Source organism: Aythya marila (assembly GCF_965140915.1).
Source record: "Aythya marila genome assembly, chromosome: 26".
NCBI lineage: Eukaryota > Metazoa > Chordata > Aves > Anseriformes > Anatidae > Aythya > Aythya marila.
This window is the reverse complement of record NC_139067.1, coordinates 2,759,498-2,781,121: the sequence shown is the minus strand read 5'-3', so window position 1 is coordinate 2,781,121 and position 21,624 is coordinate 2,759,498. Positions and strand designations below refer to the sequence as shown.

At 39.2% G+C, this 21,624-nt stretch overlaps 1 protein-coding gene across 3 annotated transcripts in view; it reads left to right on the top strand.

Annotated features, from left to right (window-relative positions):
* The window catches only part of EBF2 (EBF transcription factor 2), a 132,908-nt gene extending 114,374 nt beyond the window's left edge, over positions 1 to 18,534 (top strand). The window contains exons 12-17 of one of the 3 annotated variants that reach the window (XM_082779640.1): positions 4,215 to 4,303; positions 5,137 to 5,202; positions 5,312 to 5,489; positions 6,908 to 7,093; positions 8,596 to 8,763; positions 17,447 to 18,534. In XM_082779640.1, the coding sequence (XP_082635766.1) occupies positions 4,215 to 4,303; positions 5,137 to 5,202; positions 5,312 to 5,489; positions 6,908 to 7,093; positions 8,596 to 8,763; positions 17,447 to 17,466 (707 nt within the window). In that variant the 3' untranslated portion in view covers positions 17,467 to 18,534. Of the gene's footprint in view, positions 1 to 4,214; positions 4,304 to 5,136; positions 5,203 to 5,311; positions 5,490 to 6,907; positions 7,094 to 8,595; positions 8,764 to 13,722; positions 13,987 to 17,347 lie in introns of those variants that run through there. The other 2 variants (XM_082779639.1, XM_082779638.1) reach the window with 2 other exon arrangements.
* Positions 18,535 to 21,624: the final 3,090 nt, after the last annotated feature.

The window sequence follows — 21,624 nt, the reverse complement described above, 5'->3', positions numbered from 1 at the left end:
AGTTTGATCACAGCTCTGCATTTGGTTTGTCATAGAGATGCTAACCTGGAAATGTGTATATCAGGGAGATTTTGAACATAATTTTCCTTGCTGAGCAAAAATCCTCCAGGGGTTAACTTGTCAGAGCAATGCAATATAAAGTAATCTGCAGGATCTGTTGGACTCCCAGGTTGTGGTGTATCACTCTCTATGCCAGGCACCAAGGATAGGAGGTACTGTTTTGCTTAAGCTTGTAAGTAGATTTGAGAAGGTCTTGTTATCTGCTTGTGGGAAATGGTGCTTACAAGGATACAGTGAGCTCTGGAAATTGCAGGTGAGCTCACTTGACCAGAACACAACTGATGTGAGCTGAAAGCCCTTGCAGAGAACAGCTCCTACACCGCTTTAGCCTGTTAAAGACGCACACGATAGGAGATGACACTGCGTAGGGACCGGGGTATTTGGAACAGCTGTTACTGAAACAGCAGATTTAACACAAGTCACTGCCTGGTAGCATCCCTCCAACTCTACATCTCCAGGTCATAGAGTACACCTTCGAGCAGGCTGACCAGAATGTGTGTACTTCCAGGCACCCAGGATTAGCAGGAGAGCTTCTGTAGCCAGCAAGGTGGCAATGTTTTATTGTGTAGGGTGAACACCAAGCATCTCTTCACTGGTGGTTTGAGTGAGGATAGTCCCCAGTGCACAGCTGAAATTCAGGCAGTTCAGTCCAGGGGTGCCTTGTTTTCTCTGTGCTAACAGCTCTAAGGCTAGGTACAATACTCGACTATTGCATATGTGCTCTGGGTTTCAGCTATACCTAGAGGTATGCATTTGGTGTTTCTCTCATTCATACTTTGCAAACAGTGGCCTTGTTGGCCTTTGTTCTACTTTGTAAAGCAAAGACGCACAACTTTGCTAAGGTCTTTGAATGAGGCCCTTCTTTGGCTGGTGGAAAGGGAGCGTGTGCAGCTCCCAGGGCATAGACTGGCACTATCAGAACAAGCTGTCACTCATGGGGAATTGTGCAGATCTCCATAACATCCTCCTCCTTCCCCAGTCTCCTGTGCTTTGATGTGTGGTGAAATAATTAATACTTTAAATGTCAGCACTGTTCTTGTTGGGCATCGGAGTTAGTCCCCATTGAGATGAATGGGACCGAGCTGTTGGTTCGGGTTTTGCAAATAGGACAGATGTCATGGCATCAGTTGCTCAAGTGCAAGAGGTTTTCATTTCCAGTGAGTTGTGCCAACTGGAGACTTGTGTTTGAAATGGAAGCACAGGTTTTGGAGGCTAAGGAACAATATAAGAGAGGCAGCACTGTGCCATACTCTATTTGAGTCTCATCATAAATTAAGTCAGGCAGGCTGTGGAGCATTCAGACCTCTCCCTGCTGCTGACTGTAACAATTCTGTTGTTAAAACAATTATGCTGGAGTGTGGTTTATAAACTAACCGACAGTTTAGTTTACTCGCTAGATGGTTGCTCTTTTTTGCATACATTATCTCACGTCATGAACAATTTTTTAAATTATGTTCTGGGAAATTCAAGAGACCCCTTGTGCCTGAAACACTGGATTTGAGAGTGCCCAAAGGGATTTTGCTGTACCTGAATCTTGTTTTTTCTTGGGAGTTTCATTTCAGATACCTATCTGATTTGTACGAAATAATGAGCAGCCTGCTTCTGTGTCAGACTCCTTTATGGTCTCTGAATCCATGAAGCCAAAAGCATTTGGTTATCATTTTCACATGTCTCCATACCATGCAGATAAACTACTGCTGATCCAATAGCTCTTTTCTCACTGGAAGTGGTATCGTGGTGGAGCTGTTAAAACTTGCTGGTGGAGCCTACACCAGCCTTACCTCTCCTGTTGCAGCTTCAGCTGAAATGGTGCCATTTGCTCCCACAAACGCTGGAGGTTGTTTCTTACCACGACTTCATGACGGAGAGATTTTTGTTTCATTAACGAGTAAAACTAGCAGTGGGCAATTTTGTTGCAAGCTGTACAGAAAACATTTTGTGATGAGAGGCATATTATATGCATTGACTCAAAATGGTTGATTTCTTCTCGGAACAGTTCAACATTGTTGAGAAATGATTTGCTGCTATTTATCTATCAGAACAGAATGAAAATGTCTGTGTCAATACTTTGGAAAAATGTTTGATGGATAATAGCCAATTTCTTTTTCCTGAATTAGAATTCTGTATATTCCCATTAGCTATTTTTAGTCAACTATATATACATATATGTATAAATTCCTGTATATTTTACATTGTTTTTGCCTAGCTTAAGACATAAAACTTAACTGATTAGACTTGTAATCAAGAAGAGAAATGGCACGTAATGATGTATAGGCTCTTGAGAGAATTGGCCTATAATTCTCAGGATTATTGGCAAAAAAAAAAAAAACACCCCCCAAAAAAAACCCTCTTCCCAAATGGGATGTAGATTCTGTGGCAGTTGAAATGTGTATTATTAAACTCCTTAAGCAAACCAGAATGGCTCCCAGTGGAGAGCAAAGACATTCTAAGTATAGCCAAGACTAAATTCTCAGGTCTGGGTTTTCTCTTCTCAATTCCCACTTGATTATCTCCTGTAATATTTAAACTTCATGCCATGCCATAATTATTTAATAAAAAGTAAATATAAAATGTATCTCAGTGGGGAATATGACCTTTTACCTTCTTGTTGTTATACCAAAGACAGACACAGATAAACAGAGAATTTGGAGCGGTGTAACAGTCTGTCTCACTTGATAGTTTCATTCTCCCCGTATCGGAAATGGTTATCATGGAAGGTGCTGAGTACATTTGGGAAGATTAAATAAGTGCCATCAGCATCTCTTGGAATCAGGTATTTTCAGCTGTGTTGATGTCACTGGTTCGTTCAAAAAATTTTTTTTTTTTAAGAAGGAAAAACAGTACCAGAGGATGGAAGAAGTCAGTACTGAACGAGGATATTGCTCAAGGAGCTACATATGTTACTTATTAAATGCTTTGTGGAATTCTCATCAGGATTCTTAGCATGTGATTGCATGAACATATCATTTATACTACAAGGCACATCCTGAAGTATAAGGAATTTCTTTAAAAATACCTGTACTTGTATTAGCTAGCACTAGTACTCCTAATGTATTAGAGGCAAATCCTATAAGCATGCTGAACTTTAAAAAGCTGACTTTGGTTTCTGTATCAGTTGGAATCAGACTTTAATTCTGAGTAATCAGAAACTAGATTATTACTGTCAGATGCAATGCAGAGAGTATCAGTGTGCCTGAAGTTTTCTGAACTTAACCAACGTTGCCGTAAGGGCTCTACCAGCTTGTACCGAGGATCTGGGTTAAAATATTGTGTTTTAGCCACTAGCAATTAACACCATTACAGTGAAGTGGCTGTGTATGCAGAAGAGCCACACACAATTTAAGAATTTTATGTGCCTGATGATGGGCTGCACCCTGGTTGCCTACGGTATCTTTCAGATTATTCACTCAGCCTTTAATACATGGTAAGTCTGCACTGACAATTGAATCCGTTTTAAGTGTACAAGTTGCACATTTGGTCCTTATTGACAAAGCCAAACTCACTAGTGTTGCCCCTTGTGGTGCTTTCAGTTAGAAGTCGTGCAAACAGCCTGTAGCGTTCACATACATTTTGTCATTTGTGTCAATGTATCTGCCTCTGAGCACATTTTCTGGAATACTGGCAGAAAATGAGCATGTGCATTCAGTTCAGCTGTGCCCACCAGAAGGAGCAGGCAGAGGGGATGTGTGTGTGTGTATATGCATGAACGCACAGAATTCTTTCAAGAGTTGGTTACAAGCAGGAAGATATCTCTAATTCTTTATTTAACAAGTTACAGACACACTGAGGGATTCTCCAGGACCGTGCAGTTTGTTGTACAGATAAGGCAGAAACATCTGTACAATTAAATGAGTGGAGTTGGGGCACCAGGAGTCAGGACACCTGGTCCGTATAATATGGTTCAACATTGATAGCTTCTGTACTGCAGCTTTTTTAGTGGTACAAAAGTAATATCTTCAAAAAGAAACCGGGATGTTCATGCAGAGGTTCTTACAGAGTTTCACTTACTGTTAAACTTGTCTCACGCAGTGATCAGGGCTCACCTGAGTACTAGGCAAAACCCGGACAAGGAGAGGTTTCAGTGCAGCAGCTGTGAAACTCGCCTTTTTAGAAAACATAATCATATAATGCATTGTTTTCTGTTTTCCTTTCAGCTTTAAATGAACCTACCATAGATTATGGTTTCCAAAGACTGCAGAAAGTGATCCCAAGACATCCAGGTGACCCTGAAAGACTAGCTAAGGTAAAATATTTTCAAGAGTTTTAAATGAGTTTTATTTTTTTTTTTTTTTAGTAAAAAAAATCACTCAAAGCCCAGCTTTTTCTGTAGCCACAACTGCAGCATGTATGTGTTGAAACAAATGTAGCTGTAATCTTACGCACCGTGTTGATTTAGTACCTAGCCTGATGCAGTTGGCATTAAAGACTCTATTCCTTGCTTTTAGTGCACTGAAAGTAACTATTATTATCTTTACATGGGGACAGGCTATTGTATTCAGATATTATACTGTGGTGGTTGTTTTTTTCTTACAGTCAGAGGTGACAGAAGATATCTACTGGCTAAAGTGTGTTATTTGATTGATTACCATTACTGAGGAAAAAATAAATGGACATATTGATGAAACAGACATTTTAATTATTATTATTATCTTTTTTTACATCTGTGCCAAAGAATATATTGAAATGCCGTAGCAAAATGAGCTCCTATTTGAAATTGGGTTCTGTCTGAAAATTGTCTCCATTTCTCAAGCGAGGGTGCTTAAAGCAGCTTCAGGACTATGGAGAGCTCCAAGGCCCTGCCGAAGTCGGGCTGTGCTGCACAGCCAGCGGCAGCCAATTTGTAGCACGCACGCAATGCTTTCCAGAGTGACCGATGATTTTGGATGTCTAGTCTGAGATACTTCAAGGGGGTTGATTTTTCATTTAAATGCCAAATAATGCCTCTTTAAGGGACTCACTTTTGAGAATGACCCCACATAATCACTCATGACCTCAGAAAACACTAGCCCGTGGTTTTATTTGTACTAAAATCCTTTTCTTTTAAAATGTCAATTTTACTATCTGCTCATCCTTTAGGAAATGCTATTGAAACGAGCTGCTGACCTAGTTGAAGCACTGTATGGCACGCCACATAACAACCAGGTCAGTGGAACCCCTCTCAGCAGGGTAGTGGGATATGGTGCTATTTTTGTAATAAACTCCAAACATTTTCTCCAAGCACATTCCTGAAGTTGTGCCCTTCACTGTGCAGGACATCATTCTGAAACGAGCTGCAGACATTGCAGAAGCTCTCTATAGTGTACCAAGGAATCCCGCACAGATCCCCGCACTGTCCAGCTCCCCGGCTCACAGCAGTATGATGGGAATTAACTCCTATGGCAGCCAGTTAGGCGTCAGCATTTCAGAGTCAGCACAGGGGAACAACCAAGGTAAGCACTGCAAGCAGCACCGTGTTAGTTGAAAAAATGAAAAGCTAAATCATAGTCATTTCCATCCTAGTTTTTAAACTTTTCTACCTACTCAGCTTCTGAACACAAAGATGGCTTTAAGCTGTCAGCACTAGGAATGGATGCGTGGTGCCGTTTTGGACACTATTTCTGTACACCAGGTTCCAGTCATCCAATTAGCTATGGCTGAAGCCATTCTTGGGTAGATTTGACATCAACCTAACCCTCAATTCTCTCCCTGCTCCACTCAATATCTTTTGTTAGATCTCTGTTTTCGTAAAAGACAAGGACAACAACTGAACAAACTCTCACTTAAAGAGGTGGGGAATTTTCCTTCTTTTTTTTTTTTAAAAAAAAAAGGTTTCTTCCTCAACGTTTATTTTACCAATTTGCATATGTTTTATTTATCAAACATGATATATTATTGATTTTTTTTAGGGAAAAAAAAGCCATAAAATGTCATATTAACATCACAGGAGTAATATAAACTTTGGGCATTTTCTGACTCTTGACTATTTAATTTCTCAGGTTAACAATGTGTTCCGGTAACATACGAATCTGTGGTGTCTGACTGCATGAATAGCTGTGATTAAAACGCTCTAAAGTGTTAAAGCCATGTCATATGAAGTTAGTATTAAATGTGCCATGCCAAAAGTAATAATGTAGATAATTTTGTTAGTTTTTTAATAAGGTCTTACCAACCCTGAATTAGAGCTTCATAGTATTAGTGGGCAGATATAACCTAATTTAGTTAAATGGTAACCACTTTTGTATTTATTGGATCATATCTTTCTAATGAAAGCTCTTCAGTGGATAAAAAACATTTTCTGCTGTACTAATAGCCTTGTGATAATAATAATAATGTGTACTAATAGCCTTATAATGCTGATAATTAAGGTATTCTCTTTTTGGAGAAAAAAAGCCAAGATTTTATTTACACAGTTTATTCTTTCTGTTAACTGCAAACTACATATTGGTTATAATTTCCCCTTAAAAATGTACATGATTTATCTGTAATTCATCAATAATTTGAAAAGTATAAACTTCCACCTAAAATTACAGAAAATCACACAAATTGTACATCAGAAAAATGAGCACACATTTTTTCCAGGTCTTGGAACAGATTTCAACTTCAAAAAAAGCCAAATCTAATTAGACAAATATACATCAGTTCACCTAAAAAAGTTTAGTTCCCTACCTTGCTTTAAAACTCAGTATTGCTTAACTTGAAAGCACGTGCATACAAAACACAGAATTTAATGGTACATGCTCGACTGTTTAAATTCATCTGGATTTAAATAAATCATTTATTTAACCAGGAGAAAGGATTTTTTCATATTTATACAGGAAAAAGTTTAAATTTAAATTCACTGACATGCTGTGAAATGTTTTATTTTTAGGTTACATTCGCAATACAAGCAGCATCTCACCCCGTGGTTACTCATCCAGTTCCACGCCTCAGCAGTCCAACTACAGCACTTCCAGCAATAGTATGAACGGCTACAGCAACGTCCCCATGTCCAACCTGGGCGTTCCAGGCTCACCTGGGTTCATTAACGGCTCTCCAACAGGATCCCCTTACGGAAGTATGTGCTTTGGTTCTTTTGTAATTGGTGCCTTGTCCTGCATAGCTTAATTTACCACATCAAAAAATGCAGCAAGTGCTGTCTTTCAGAAGTTCTCAAGATTTAGTGAAATCCTATGATTCTAAATTTTTGTAAAAGGTTCTGATTTGTGTTCCGGTATGTTCTAGTATGAACTAGCAAATGTTCCCGTTTTTCAAGAATAAGAGAAATATTGAATCCTACCTGTGCTTACTTCATTTTTTTTTTCCTTATGCAGATTCCTAAGCAAGTGGCAAAGGCCACAGAGAGAACGGAGGCACAATTTGTTACTTTAGATGCAAAAAAATGTTTAGATGTTACTTTAGATCCACTTAAAGGAAAGAGGCTACTCTGATCCTTTCTCAAAGGCAGTCTGTGTTTTTTATGTCCATGGAGAAGTGCATGAACTGCATTAGCAATAACAGAGCTGAATTTTGGATTAATTTCCTGTGAAATTATTTTTACCTTGATGGTAAGCAGAAATATAACAACAAAAGCGTTAACTGCATTTCCAGTTACCAGTGGTACCACAAGCTAGTCACTCTTCTTTCCACGCCTTGATTTCCCTCTGTAGGAGCATGTCGATGTGTGTGTATGTACATCTATCTACACATATACATACACACATTTCTGTATTTTTATCTCCATATGTATGAAAACATGAAAACAGCGAAACAGTTTTAATTTATTTACTATTTTATATTATATTCACATTCTCTATGAATTATATTATACCCACTTTGCAGTGATGATGAGGGTTTCTTGCCGGTCTGAAACTTGCTAAGCAATATCCTCATGCTTTGAGTTGTAATTTAAGGTGAAGCCCAAAGAATGTTCAGGTACTTTGGATTCTTCCCCTGTTCTGGAGCTTTGCCATTGATTTCAGTAAGGAAAGGACCAGGTTTGCAGCATATTGGTGTTCTTATTTCAAACCACTACTTACATGAGACTTGGGGATTTACTTGAAACCACAAGGAATATGGTTAGTTGTTCCTTCTTTCCAGAGAATTAGTTGATATTTTTCTAGAAGGTAAGCTTACAGGTGCTGTGCAATGGGACTTTTTCTTCAAAGACACCTCTTTTAAAAATAAGACAGTTCAGATTCAAATCTCATTAAAAGCTTAAAACATCCCCCCAGCAAGCTCCAACCAATGAAATCTTCATTTAAAAAAAGCCAGGGAATGGACAGGAGTTATTTATTTTCCCAATTTCAATGCACAAACTGTAAGTGCACGTGCCATTACTCTCTACTGTTTGTTCACATTAACTCTCTCTCTCCCTTGCTGACTTACCATTTCCTGATGCACTCATCCCTCATTTTAAAATAATTAAATGTATTTTTTTCTGAGCGAAAGTATTCAAGGTAACTACATCTTTACCTCTAGGTTTACCTTAAACAGCCAAGTCAACAGGACAGACATTTTAAGCAGTTTTACCAACTAAAATTGCATTTCTGATGAGAATTCACTTTTTTCTTTTTGCAGTAATGTCTTCAAGTCCAACAGTTGGCTCCTCCAGCACTTCTTCCATCCTTCCATTCTCCTCTTCCGTCTTTCCTGCTGTCAAACAGAAGAGTGCCTTTGCTCCCGTCATCAGACCCCAAGGGTCTCCTTCTCCTGCCTGCTCTAGTGGCAATGGAAATGGGTTTAGAGGTAAGAAATGTACAATTAATATTCAGCTGGCACACACGAAGCACGCTGTGTTAGCCTCATAAATACAGTAATCATCTGAAGACCATTTCACCATTACAGCACTCACTAGTGAAAATTTGACCCAATTCAATGGGATTAAAGCATTGCTCCAAGGTTTGTCTATTCTGAGGTAAAACAATGGGGGACAGACACTCGTTTAAACCAAGAAAGATTTGACCCACACTGCATTTAAATACCAGCTCTTTTGTGAGGAACAGCTTCTCCTTAGGCTTCAGGGACTTATAAAACCAGCATCTGCCCCGCAGAGTTAATAGACAGCTCTGTACACAACGGCCAACGTCTTGAAACCTGCTGCAAGGTTTAGGCTCATACAGGGAATTAAGCCCTATAGTACATTTACAGCCTTTTTAAAGGTGATCTGCAAAACAAATGTGAGTATTAAGATAAGAATGGAAACCTGTACTAAATTCTTTCTTTTAACAGGCTGTGGGGGGGCATGCGGTACATAAATACACTCCAAGTCTCCATAAAAAAAAACCTTTATAGGGCCTGAGAAGTCATCTGGCTCCTTCAGACTTCACTAGAGATACCATAGAGAAAACAACTCTGGGAATTCAGCCATGCCAAGAGCCAGTGGTAATTCTAAAATGAGTCCTACAAACCACACCTGTTGATCTGGGTGCATTATAAATCCTTAGCTAGGCCACAGGGACTAACATAAACTGCGATTATTTTATATAATAAGGAAATTTTAGGTGTGTTGAACAAAAATAATTATATTTTTAAAAGCTAACTTACAGAATTCTGCTATATATGTGAAACAGCTTATTCCCCTGCCCCAATTTTGTGCCTAAGATCATCTCCTTTCCCCAGTAATGAAACATATTAATATATCCATGTAAATGCACAAGCATCATATTAATAGGGAATTCAATTTCTCTCTTACTCAAAGGAGAAGAGTAGAAGGGTTTGAAGCAATTTTTTTCATCTATACAAATAGAAAGCTTTGTTGGCCCAACAGCTGTGGCTATTTAGCTACACCGTTTAGAGATGGGTTTATCTTTGTTAATGATGTATGATCATGGTCTCTAAAGTGTAATCATCACTACCTGGTCTGCAGTTAACTTTAATTCCTTGAGTTCTTCATATCAGCTAAAGCGGGAATGTATTGATTTCACCGTGCTTTTATTAAAAACAAATAAATAAATAAGTGCACATGGTGAGGCTTTAGGTGTTTTAGGGAACTAGTCCAAGGTTATGTGATTTTAAACAGATTTAGTTAAACATTTAACTAGGAAGGCTCATCAACTTAAGAGTAGTTTGCTCGGTTAGCTTAAGCTGATTGGCCAGTGCTCTATAATCAAAAGACAAATCGCTCGAGTCGCTGTGCATTCAGAGTAGATTTAAATCTGATTTAAATTTAAACTTGTGTAACTGCCATGCTGAGGAGGGCAAATTTTTAAGAAATTACCCAAGGCAGTGGGTAATTTCAAGAAAAACATTGACTTTTTATGTAGCTAATACTTTTCCTTAACTTACCATGTCTGTTCCATCTGCCTAAGCCTGTGCTTAGCAAGAGTTTGTTATTCTTCCTTAACCCTCTTATAAACAGGTGAAGTACCAGCGTCCTTTGGTGCTGTTCTTGCCAGTTAGCGTTTACCAAATATTTTATCCAATCTATAAATTGGTAATAAATTCTAGAAATGGAAATTTAATATCAAGTATAACATAAAATCTCAAAGGTAAAAACCCAGGACTCTCATGAATGAATTTCTTTTACTACCAAAAGTCCACTCTATCCCCTTCTTTGCAGGAAAGCTCCTTGTACACCAACACTGTGATAAATAAATACAGTAATACAGCTACAACTGTCATTTAAATAAGCTTTCAGCAGCCACCACACCTAGTACAATGAGACTTGTCAGTCAGGCAGCAACAACAAACAGCAGCTGTGACTCACCGCACAGACAGTAGTCGAACACGTCTGCCCAAGGTTCATTATGCCAGATCTTCATCACTATTTAACTATTTCAGCCATAGATGTAAATTTTTTCCAACTGAAATATTTAAATTGATGCAAGCTGGGGAGCACATGCTTTGGAAAGGATCCAGATCCACGCAGCCTGATATCCAAATTAACGTTCCCACAGTGTTGACAGACAGATGTGGCCAGAAAGTCAACAGGAGGGTCCCAAAGAGGCCTCTTGAATGGACTTACTGTGCTGCAGCGATGGGAGACTTAATCTCCATTGCTATGCCATCACCCTATGTTACATAAGCTAAGAATAGGTGTGCTGGTAATGTAATTTTTATTATTATTTTATTTTTAACGTAGGCATCAGCAAAAGCACAGCTCAAGTATATAAGTATATAAGCAGGCTCCATCCCAAAGCACATCATACAAGGGGTTTGGTATTGCCTCTCAATTTCCTTATCCATAATTCAGGGAAAACATCTCCCCAACAGGGATTTTTTTGAACTTTAATGTAGTGTGTGCAATGTTGTACTTTGGCTACATCTATTGTTCAAGGGCAAGAGTTTCCTAGTAATACAGTCTCCATCCTACTTATTGCATCCTGCTGCTGTGATATTATCAGAAATATTACCAGCACCACAGGGCATGCCACTCTACTTACAAGGAGCAACAAAAATCTTGAATATAGCTTCTGTGTATGTTAACCACAACTGTGTTTAGGCTTGGATCAAACCTAGTCTAAACAGGAGGAGCTCTACAAGCTTCATCCTTGGATTATTATTATTCCTCGCTGTTTATAGAGTTTACAGTGCTCATGGTATTTATTTTACAAAAATCTTTTTGAAAAACAAACCAAAACAAAACAGTCATCCTTAAAGCTTCTGGAGACAATAGGCCAGCTTGTAAAAAATATATTGTAAATCAAAAGTATTAGCTAAGCATGGAACATGCATATCTATTGCTGTTCAGCTTTGGGCTGCACAACACAGCCAAGACATGTGGGCCTACCCTCAGATAACCCCATCCTGTGCCATGTGTTCTCGCTTACCTCTTTCACCTGCCATCTGCTATACATTCTGACAGTGTAACAGGACATGATAGGTGGAGAACAAGCAGCAATCCATACTGGACACCACTCAGTTCTATATGCTCTCCAAATTGAGAGCAGGTGATCTTGATCAGAACAATTGTTTGCTCCATTCACGTCATATGTCAAGGGAGTTTAAAAAAGGCACTGGGAAGATATAATGTGACGTGACGCAACGCGGCATGATAAGTACACAAATGCCTAATCAACTCATCTCAGATGGAAGGCAGCTGATGGGGAAAAGTAAGCAAATTGGAAACTGCTGGAACAGCATGGACCGCTGACTGCCCAGATTACCCTTGGCCAGCTCAGCACATCTCAACATAAAAATGCAAGCTCAGTTACAAGGAATAGCAGGCAAGCCCCAGAAGGTCAGATGTTCCATTAACCACCAGGATCCTGGCCAATCCAAAAGGTACTGAAGTCTGATATGCTTAGGAACAGCCTCAATTTAGCAGCAGGGACATCTGCACCATTCCCTAAGGAAATACAGGTTTTTGAGTTAAAGACCCTAATTGCTCATATCTTGTCTTGACAAAGTTTGGGGTGTCAACAGCACAGGGAAGCCTGGTCTGCTTGCATTAAAAGGCTGCAGAAACAGGTAGGGAATACCTGCTCTGAAAAGTTTGTAAAGGGTGGGCTTCTGAACAGAGCAATGGTTCTTGATTGCTCCCAGTGCCTGACCTGCTGTGCCAGCTTGAAGCCTAGCTTCAGTCAACACGATGCTGCATTTTAAAATAACTCTTGGCTGTTCTGACCAGGTAAAAATAACTGGGTGTTTCCTAGCTAGGAATGTGCAGCAATATGCCTCTGTCTGAACCAGGATGATTCCAGAGCCGAGCCAGTGCTCTAAGTATGCCAAAGCCTGTAAATGATATACCCATGATGTCAATATATACGGAAAATATCTATCTGTCATGTGATTAAATTTGATATATAGGAAGGATCAAGTACATTTTTCTCCCCAGTTTATTGGCAGAGATGTATGGGGCACAGACTGCCGCTAAACAAAGAAAACCTTAAGAGATATTTACATTTCTTGTTAACACTTAGCTAAAAAATCCCTCCTGTGCCTATTATTTACTTATCTTTCATTTGATGGGATGTTAATTTTGGTATCTCATCGTATGTCGCAAACTTACTCAAGTGAGACAAGAGCTCCATTTTTCATGGGAGAACATAAAAATCTGCACCTATTTTATTTATGGAAAGACATATTCAGGCCTATTTTATGTCACAAAAAAAAAAGAAGAAAAGACTGTGGGTAAGATTGAACACTGATTTCTCCTTCACAGGCTAAAACTTCGCCACTTTGTAGTCCATCTGGAAACATACGTAACTGCAGAGGGGCTACACATTCCTGTGCTCTTTAATAATTAAGCTAATGCATATCACTTTGCAAACACGTATTTTGATTTTTAAGGCTGTTCCTAATTAAATGGAACTAAATTAAAATAAGTGTTCAGGCGGCCTTTTGCACATGTACAACTTAGCACAGTGCAGAGATCTATAGCTACAGCAGTGTAACTCAATAGCTGAGGCTGAGTTAACTTCTCCATCTCTAGCTGGCAAAAGCTTTGTTTATATTTTAAAAAAACATTTAAAAAAAACATAAAATATGGTTTAACCTGCTTATCTTCTAAAGCAGAAAAAAACACTACTTATTTAAAAATATTTTACTTACATGTGCAATCATCTGCTTGCATGTGGATGAATGCAAATCTTCCAGACAGACAGATTTTTGCTTAAAAAAAAAATAAAAATTAATTTCTTGTGGGGGGAAAATGTAAAATAAATTCTTCAAGAATAACAAGTATTTTGTTATTACTTTTTAGTATCTTAGCTAGAACTATCCTCCCAAGTCCTTCACAGAAGCTACAATTTATTTCACTTACAGTCTGCTATAGAGGCTGGTGGTGTCCGTCATCCAAGCCACTGATGTTTTCTGCTTAAGTGAGTCAGCTCTTTTTCTCTGGAAATCTTCTTTTTTCTTGCCTTTTCAGCTGATTACTCCCTCATAAAAAGGTGCACTGTTTTACAAACTTCTCCCTGGCTTTAATATTAGTAGTGAAACGACATATTTTTCTGGTTGTAGCCATGGTGGGAGTCAAAGATATCAGTAAGGTGAAGCCTGCACCCACCAGCTGTAAATTCTATGAGTTTAAACTGAATGACATGGCCGCTAGCTCTGGTACCAGCAGCTCGGTGGCTTGCCATGTACAAACTTACCTTTATGTACAGGACAGCTCATACACAGATGTATTTCTGGCATTGCAGGACAGGAATAGCCGTTTAAGATGCTCAGGGCAGCACCACTGCAGCTCTTCGTTCACCTCGTCAGTGAGCTGCAGAACCACAAGATTTGGGCTTGCTGGGAGCTTAGTGGCAAGAGAGGAAACCTGAGTCAAACCAAATGAGAGGGCAACAAACAATGACCGAAAATGCTCAACACCCATCTAAAAAGCATAGCCTGTAAAACAGGGCATAATGTAGACCCCATGAAAGCAGCTGAGACATCCAAAGAGCTCGATCAGGGTGTGCACACGTATAGGTGTGTACATTATCACAGCACCCAGCCCCTTTCCAGTTCTTCCCAAGTGCCTGTGTGAATTGCATGCCGACTTCTTTCCACGACAAAGCAAGACAGCGTTTTCAGGAGCCACTCGTATACACTAGGCTTATGATCATTATTAATTACACCCATTAAAGGTGCCTATCACCATAGCATCTGGGTACTATCCATGTTTGATTATTTATTTATAAAAAAATTCTCCAACCTTGTGACAATTTTAATCAAGTGTTTCAGTTGATAATTGCAAGCTGTCAAGGTTAATACAATAAGGCTCATCTCTAATTCTTTTTCCATTTCCCTCCAAGAAAAAAAAAAACAACCCTCTGGGATAATGACTGTGGTTTCTATATTCCCAACTCATCAGGGAGTGTCCTGCATTGAACCACCTTTATTGAAAAGTTACATCGATTCAATATATAGTAATACAGGCAAAAATAATTACAGCTTTGCTAGCAGTGTAAGACCTTAATCCAAACCTCACAAACATTCAATAAAAAGCGATACAGGCTGGGAATAGGCTTTTGACAGTGCAGCCCCAAAGGGGAGTGGAGGTGGGGTGGAAATGGACAGATAAGGTACGCAAAAAGAGAAGCACAGAGTGAGGCTGTTTACATGAGCTGTAGAAAAAAAAAGGTGAGAATTCCTCAACTTGTTCTTTGTTGTAGAAAGGGGTGAAGCTGCAACGTTGGGGTGAAAGACCAGGGAAGTTATGAGGCTTTTTGCCTTTTTTTGCCTTTTAAGCATCATCTCTTTAATTACACAGCAAAAATGTAGTTGTCCCTCAATGTAAGGAACTTCTCATAATGCTGTGTCTACAAGTAGTCTTAAAATATTTTTAAGAGAAATGGAAGAAACTCAGGTCTTTGATTTGGTCTTTGATCTGCTGCAAAGTTCTCCTTGATTAAGGGAATGAAAATAATATTGATAAGAGCAGTATCTGAAAAAGCTTTTATGCCAGTACAACCAATGCCCCTTGGGAATAGAGTTTAAACTACACTGACAGCAGACCCTGTGTGTCTCACATGAAACCATGTCAGCTCTACCAGGGTCTGCTGCCTCTCTGCCCAGACAGCCTAAAAGCCACGGACAGGGGCTGTCTCTGGCTGTGCCAGGAGAACAGATTACCCCCGTATGGACCGACCAGGCACAGGCTGTGTGAGTGCTCCTTCATTTGCTTCAGGCAAAAGACCCAGCCAGGATACCTCAGACAAACAATTTAAATTCTTTGAGCTAACTCGGATGATTTTGCCTGGAGCAGATTAGGAAGTGCTCGCTCAGACTGCTCCACTGGGAAACCTGCGGGATGGCCGGGAGCAGCTGAGGGCACTTACCTCTTCTGCAGCCCAGCAGAGTCTGGACGAGGGCATCAATCCAGGACTGAAATCAAACTTTCTGTTCTGGAGGGCTGAAAGGCAGGCATGTGGTTAATGCACAAGGAGAGGGTTCTGCAGAGTCAGGCTGGGACCCCACCTACCCTCGAGGAAGTGAAGTTTGGTCTTCAATTTTTGGAGTGAGGAAGAGGAAAGGATCAGCCCCTGCAGTGCTACAGAAAACCTCTCTTCCTCAAATGTGCACGCTGTCACCTCTCGTCTCTGCCCTCTCCTCCCCCCAAACAGGCATGCAAAGATTTACTTCCCTTATTTAGGGTGACGTAATTGTCTCCTTGACAAATCTCTGTTTGAAAAATACTAGCAAATTCCCAGGCAATTAAAACAGTAGAAATTTGACTTGACTATTTAGTTTCACTTTCTTTTTCAACTATTTGCCAAAATTGGCAGGAAATTTTAGCCCTAGTCACTTACAAAATATGAAAATATTTATTTTCCTATTGTGTTAAGTCATAGACCGTATCCACAGTTGTTTAAAATCAACAGAGCTCCAATAAAAGAGTCATGTTAGCTGAGGATCTTGCCCTGAGCGTTTTTTTTTTAAACACTATGAACATAAGGGTGAAATTAATTCTCAGAGGACAGGGCTTTAAACACATGAATAATCCCACAAATTTCAGTGAACGTAAATCTTTGCAGGATTAGGACTTTGCACTACACTGAGGCCCCTTTGAAAATATGACTCACTCATTTGTTATATAAATACGTATAAACTTAACTTACCCCTCAAAACCTCTGGGAGCAGCACCAGTTCCAGGCAACTTCAAATGTTGCTGTTGTCAGTTATGAAGAATATAGCTGCAATTAAAGGCACCGGGAGTGACTAATAAATAATTTACATAAGCCCGGTGTTCTGGGACTGTGCCAGGTAAGGCTACAGTCATTCAGACATATGGGGTAAACCGAGCGAGAAAGAGAGGCTGGGCCACTGCTTCCACTGGAAGTAAATGAGCAAACCCCAGCTCTGGTCCTTCTCCAAGGAATTGGCACGTGGAGTTCTGGGGCTGGTTCCCAGAAGCAGCTCAGGGGCCAGTTTGCATTTGCTTTCCATCGTCCTTCTTCACATAACCTTGCAGGTTGAGCGGGGAACAGAGGAGCCTCCTTGAGATCCTGATTTTTCAAAAGTGATTTTGACTATTCAACTTAAGAAAGCATCAGAAGGCTGAAAGTTTGGGGACAGTTCTAAGCAGTGGCCAGCTCTGAGAAGTCTCAGGACACAACCACCCCAAAATCATTAGGCGTTTCTGAAAATTCATGTGCTAAGACTTGAATTAATCCACTGCCTATCTCCTTCATCCACTTAAAAAAAAACAGACTGGCCCTGTCCTTTAGGTGAATTGATGAAGAAATAGCACATTGGCCATTTTCTTGGATCACTGTCAATCTGGCAGCGTTAGTTCTTCTCACTGAGCATAAAAACATTAGAAGAAGCTGAAGGTCTTTTAATGTAGTAGGTTAACCTGCTGCAATGCATGACTGCACACAGAAGGGTGAAGGGCTCAAATAGAGTTTGTTCCATAAAAATATGCCAGCATTTCATATTTGTCAATTTTCTTTTTCAGCCATGACTGGTCTTGTCGTTCCCCCGATGTAAGGAAGAGGCAGCTTTGCTCCTCTCCCTCTTCCCTTTTTTCCTCTTTTTTTTCATTTTTCTTTTACAGCACAAAACTACTTATTGTGATGGACCACTAAAAAGAAAAAACATAGCACTACAAGCTCTTTTTTGGGGGAAAGCCAGGCCCATGAAAAATAAAGGAACATTTTTTATGGATTGGACAAGATAGAAGGCTGCATCTTTTACCTGTTTCATATTTCTGACACAACCACATCAACTCCTAAAACATTGTGAACGAAGAATCAGCCAAGAGCCAGGACGAACAACAGTTGGCAGAACGGAATCAGAAATGCAAAGTCTTTCTTGAAAGACACGAAACCTTCCTAAGATTTGTAAAATATTAAAAGGAAAAAGAAATTGGCAAAATGATTCAAGCTCGATATTTTGGATACAATTTGTTTTACTTTGTAGGGGTAAAAAGTTGAAGTTTCTATTTTCTATGGAGCCTTTCAGATATCGATTTAGTTTATGCAGAAAAAAATTCAACAAAACAGGGTACCAGCATGAAAGAATTTCTAGGACAAACTGACACGAATGATGGAACTTTGGTGTATGTGTGTATTTGCTTATAGTTTAACCTCTTTAAAAATGTAAGATGTTTTACAATTATTTAAATAAATAAACTTGTAACTTATTGTATGTAGAGGTAGAAATTAAACCTTTTTTGGATTTTTTCCTCCAGTTGTACAATGAAGAAAAATGATGCAAAAATGTAGTGATGAGTTCAATATATATTATTACTGCTGCAGTTGCTCCTCACTTCTTCCCTCTTAGTGAATTCATGTGCAAGGATTTGTAGAATTCTTTCTGATTAACAAACTCATCAGAAACTTTTATACGCATTGTGGTATACAGGACACTAATTCATGTATAAATTTTCATCCTCCTCATCTTTCCCCTCTTCCATTTTTCTCTTTCAATTAAGATATTCAGGTACTAGGATTATGTGGTGAGTTTCAAAGACCCTACTGGCAAATGAGTGGCACTTGGGGATTTGGACAAATCAGATTTTTCATGCGGTAGTGAGTTTATTTTATACATTCAGTGTATGAATTGGGAGGGAAAGGGCTCTCTGACATTGTTTTTCCATGTAGTTAGAACACCTTACGTTCAGTTATACTTCATATTAAGGGTGCATTTATAAAGGGTAAATATGTATTTGACTAATTTATGCACTTTTATCCTGAGTCAATAAAAATGGTAAGTATTTTCCATTTATATACTAAAGTTTATAGAAGTAATTGTTTTGAATTTTTCTGCATTGTAGTGTAAGAAAAAATTAGTTCTCCTTCCTTCTCCTCTCCTGAAATTGGAAGGTGAGAGGGGAACAAAACTAATCACTTGTTATCTGACCAAACAAGAGAACTTGGTACTGATCAAAGAACTCAATTTTGTTGGAAAGCCATTTTTTGAGGGAAAAAAAAAAAAGTCAGCTATACTACTCCCCACTAAAATACATAACATTACTATCTGCACAAGTAGTTGTTCCTATGATGACATCTTTCTGTTGATAGATAAACCCTTAGTGTATGGCCCCTGAAACCACCCTTGTCCATTTGCCCGGTACTTTTACTGATGTGTAAGTAAAATGGGATTCTTGGTGATCCAAGAATATATGGTAGGTGATGTTCAATTCAGTACTGGACTCGGGATGGAGAACTGTGACAACCTCCATGGCTGAGGTAATCTGGAGCCCATTTGGAGCTCATTTGGATTAGTAACAGACTAGGAAGTCTGTATCTACAGCCAGGGTTCAAATCCAGCTGCAACAATTAGTGACTAGGGCTTGGTGTTGTGTGTGGTATGACTTTATTACAGACCCTCACTGCATGGACAGGCTTCTGGCATAGGACTGTGTTCTGCAAATGTGTAAAAATCATTCCTGTGAATAACCCAGTGCAGGAAAGCTGACTCCCTGTGACCACACTTCTGAGTCAAACTGTGTGAGAATAGGTCCTCCTTGGAGCTCGACTTCCATGCTGTAGCACAGAGTTCAGATAATGAGAAATGTACTCGGTATACACAAATATTGACAGGCTGGTTCTTAACTAGAATGCAGCACAGGAAAGAAGCCAGTGGATTGCAAAGGCAATGACACTGGCCTACTCCTGCCATTCCTAGAGATGATGCGCTTGTTGGAAGCAGCTCTGAACTCCTGGCTGTGCCATGATGCTTCAGTAGGGGATTCCTTAGGTGCTTTTTTAATGCTATTGAATTCCTTTTTTAAATGTGAAGGGGGGAGGTAGGGGGGTTACTGCTACTGCCTTCTAAAACTCAAGGCTCAGTTTATCTACAAAAGTGGCGATTAAAAGCCACTTTCAAAAGAGATTAGGTGAGAACAATGTGTTTTTAAGAAGCATGAATATAGTTAGTCAGAGTCTTGCAGTCAGGTTAGTAAAAGTGTCTCATTTCAGAAGGACAAAATAAAATAACTCACCACTGTTATGGACGTTCCTTGACACTGCAGGCTCTCTGCATGCCCTTCGTGCCATCAGGGAAGCAGCAGTCACTGGCAATCATCAGCAAAGCAAGCAGCATTAAAGCCAAGTGCTCCCTGGAATATGAAAGAATCACGTGTTAAGATGTCCGGAGTTGTACCAGAGTACTGCCCTACATTCACTTTTGATAGCACAGTAGGGTATACTAGCTAACCTGATAACTGCTACTGAGAACAAGAAAAATGAATTGCAGACAACCAGAGGTACCAATATCCCAGCACAGTTAAGCATGGGAGGTCAAAATTCATGGTTGGATTTCTGCAACCATACAGGAAAAAAAAAAAATACGAGAGTTTGAGGATTATTAAGAGATGGGGTTAAGACTTCCAGAAATGTCAGTGAATATTCTATTGAGTCCTAGATTTCCAAAAGTGTCTTGATCAGATTAGTTTCTAATATATAATCTCCCTCCCAGCATGTTCATGTACTAAAGCAACTCAAAAAGCTCCAAAGCATAAAGGTGTTGGATTTTTTCCCCCTGCCCCTCTCTGTACAGGGTGTGTTCTAATTTTATCATCAGTTTATACTCACAACTCCAAGCCCAGCAAATATCCCAGGTAGGAATTTCCAGACCACAGGCAGAAGAGCAGCAGCTCGCTATGACTCCTCACATTTTTAACAAGTAAGTTTTTCGCTACAGAATTTCAGTCAGAAAGATTCCCAATGAAAAACTGAGACATTTCAAGGAAAGTGAGCTATTCTGATAATTCCCCACCCTTCTTTTTTTATTATTGCTTAGTCAGTGTAGGGACCTAAAAAGAGATCACTGAAAACTCAGGAAGATTTGGGGAAAAAAACAAAAAACAACAACAAATGGTTTGCTAAAAAAATAAAACGTTCTGAAATTCTCAACATTCCTTTCACATTTCAGTTATTATTTTATTGGCTCTATCCAGTTGCACGTGTGGGAGAGCTGTGAGCCCAAATGAAAAATAAAAAAAGAAAAAAAAAAAAAGAAAAAAGAAAACCTCCCTAGAAAGTTACTTCAGGTACTTACAGGAAGAGAAACAAACGTAGCTGCCTAAGTGGGTGTAGACAAGGGAAAATGACTCGTTCAGGTTTGATTTGAGCCAAACAAATGGGAAAAAAGGAAACATAGGAATGATGTAGAACATGAATTTTGCTCATGCATGCAAATCCTCGTACTGCAGATAAGTGTAGAAGTTACTGGTAGCTTTACAAAGGAAAACGGTGTGTAAATAAATGCAATCAAAAATCCTTGAACGTGAAAGGAGGACTTTGGCAGTGGCAAAACACCCAACAAAAAGGAAAAGTAATGTAAAAAATTTCTGTGTAAGGATTTTTTCAATGTAATAAGCAAACCTGTCCTCTTTTAGTTATTGCTGTTTACTATTGCCCAACAGCTTTCCTTTTTGTCACTAGGAAGATGAAAGTGTTGCAATAGGTAATTACAGATTTTATCATAACTTGGAAAGAGTACATTTTATTTCATTATTTATCTTGGTATAGCATCTTACTCTCCCTATTTCTTTGCACACTTCCAATATGCATGGTTTTTAAAGACCGTTTCCTCCCTTCTGTAAATTAAGGCCTCATTTCTCCCCACTGTATAGTTTTTGGGTTTGTTTGGGGTTGGCTGGTCGTTTTTGTTTGGTTTGTTTGGTTTGTTATTTTTATTATTTTTGTTTGTTTTGTTTTGTTTTGTTTTTTTGCTTTGTCAGTTATATACGGTATGAAGTTGCTATGCACAGAGCTTTTGTAAAGA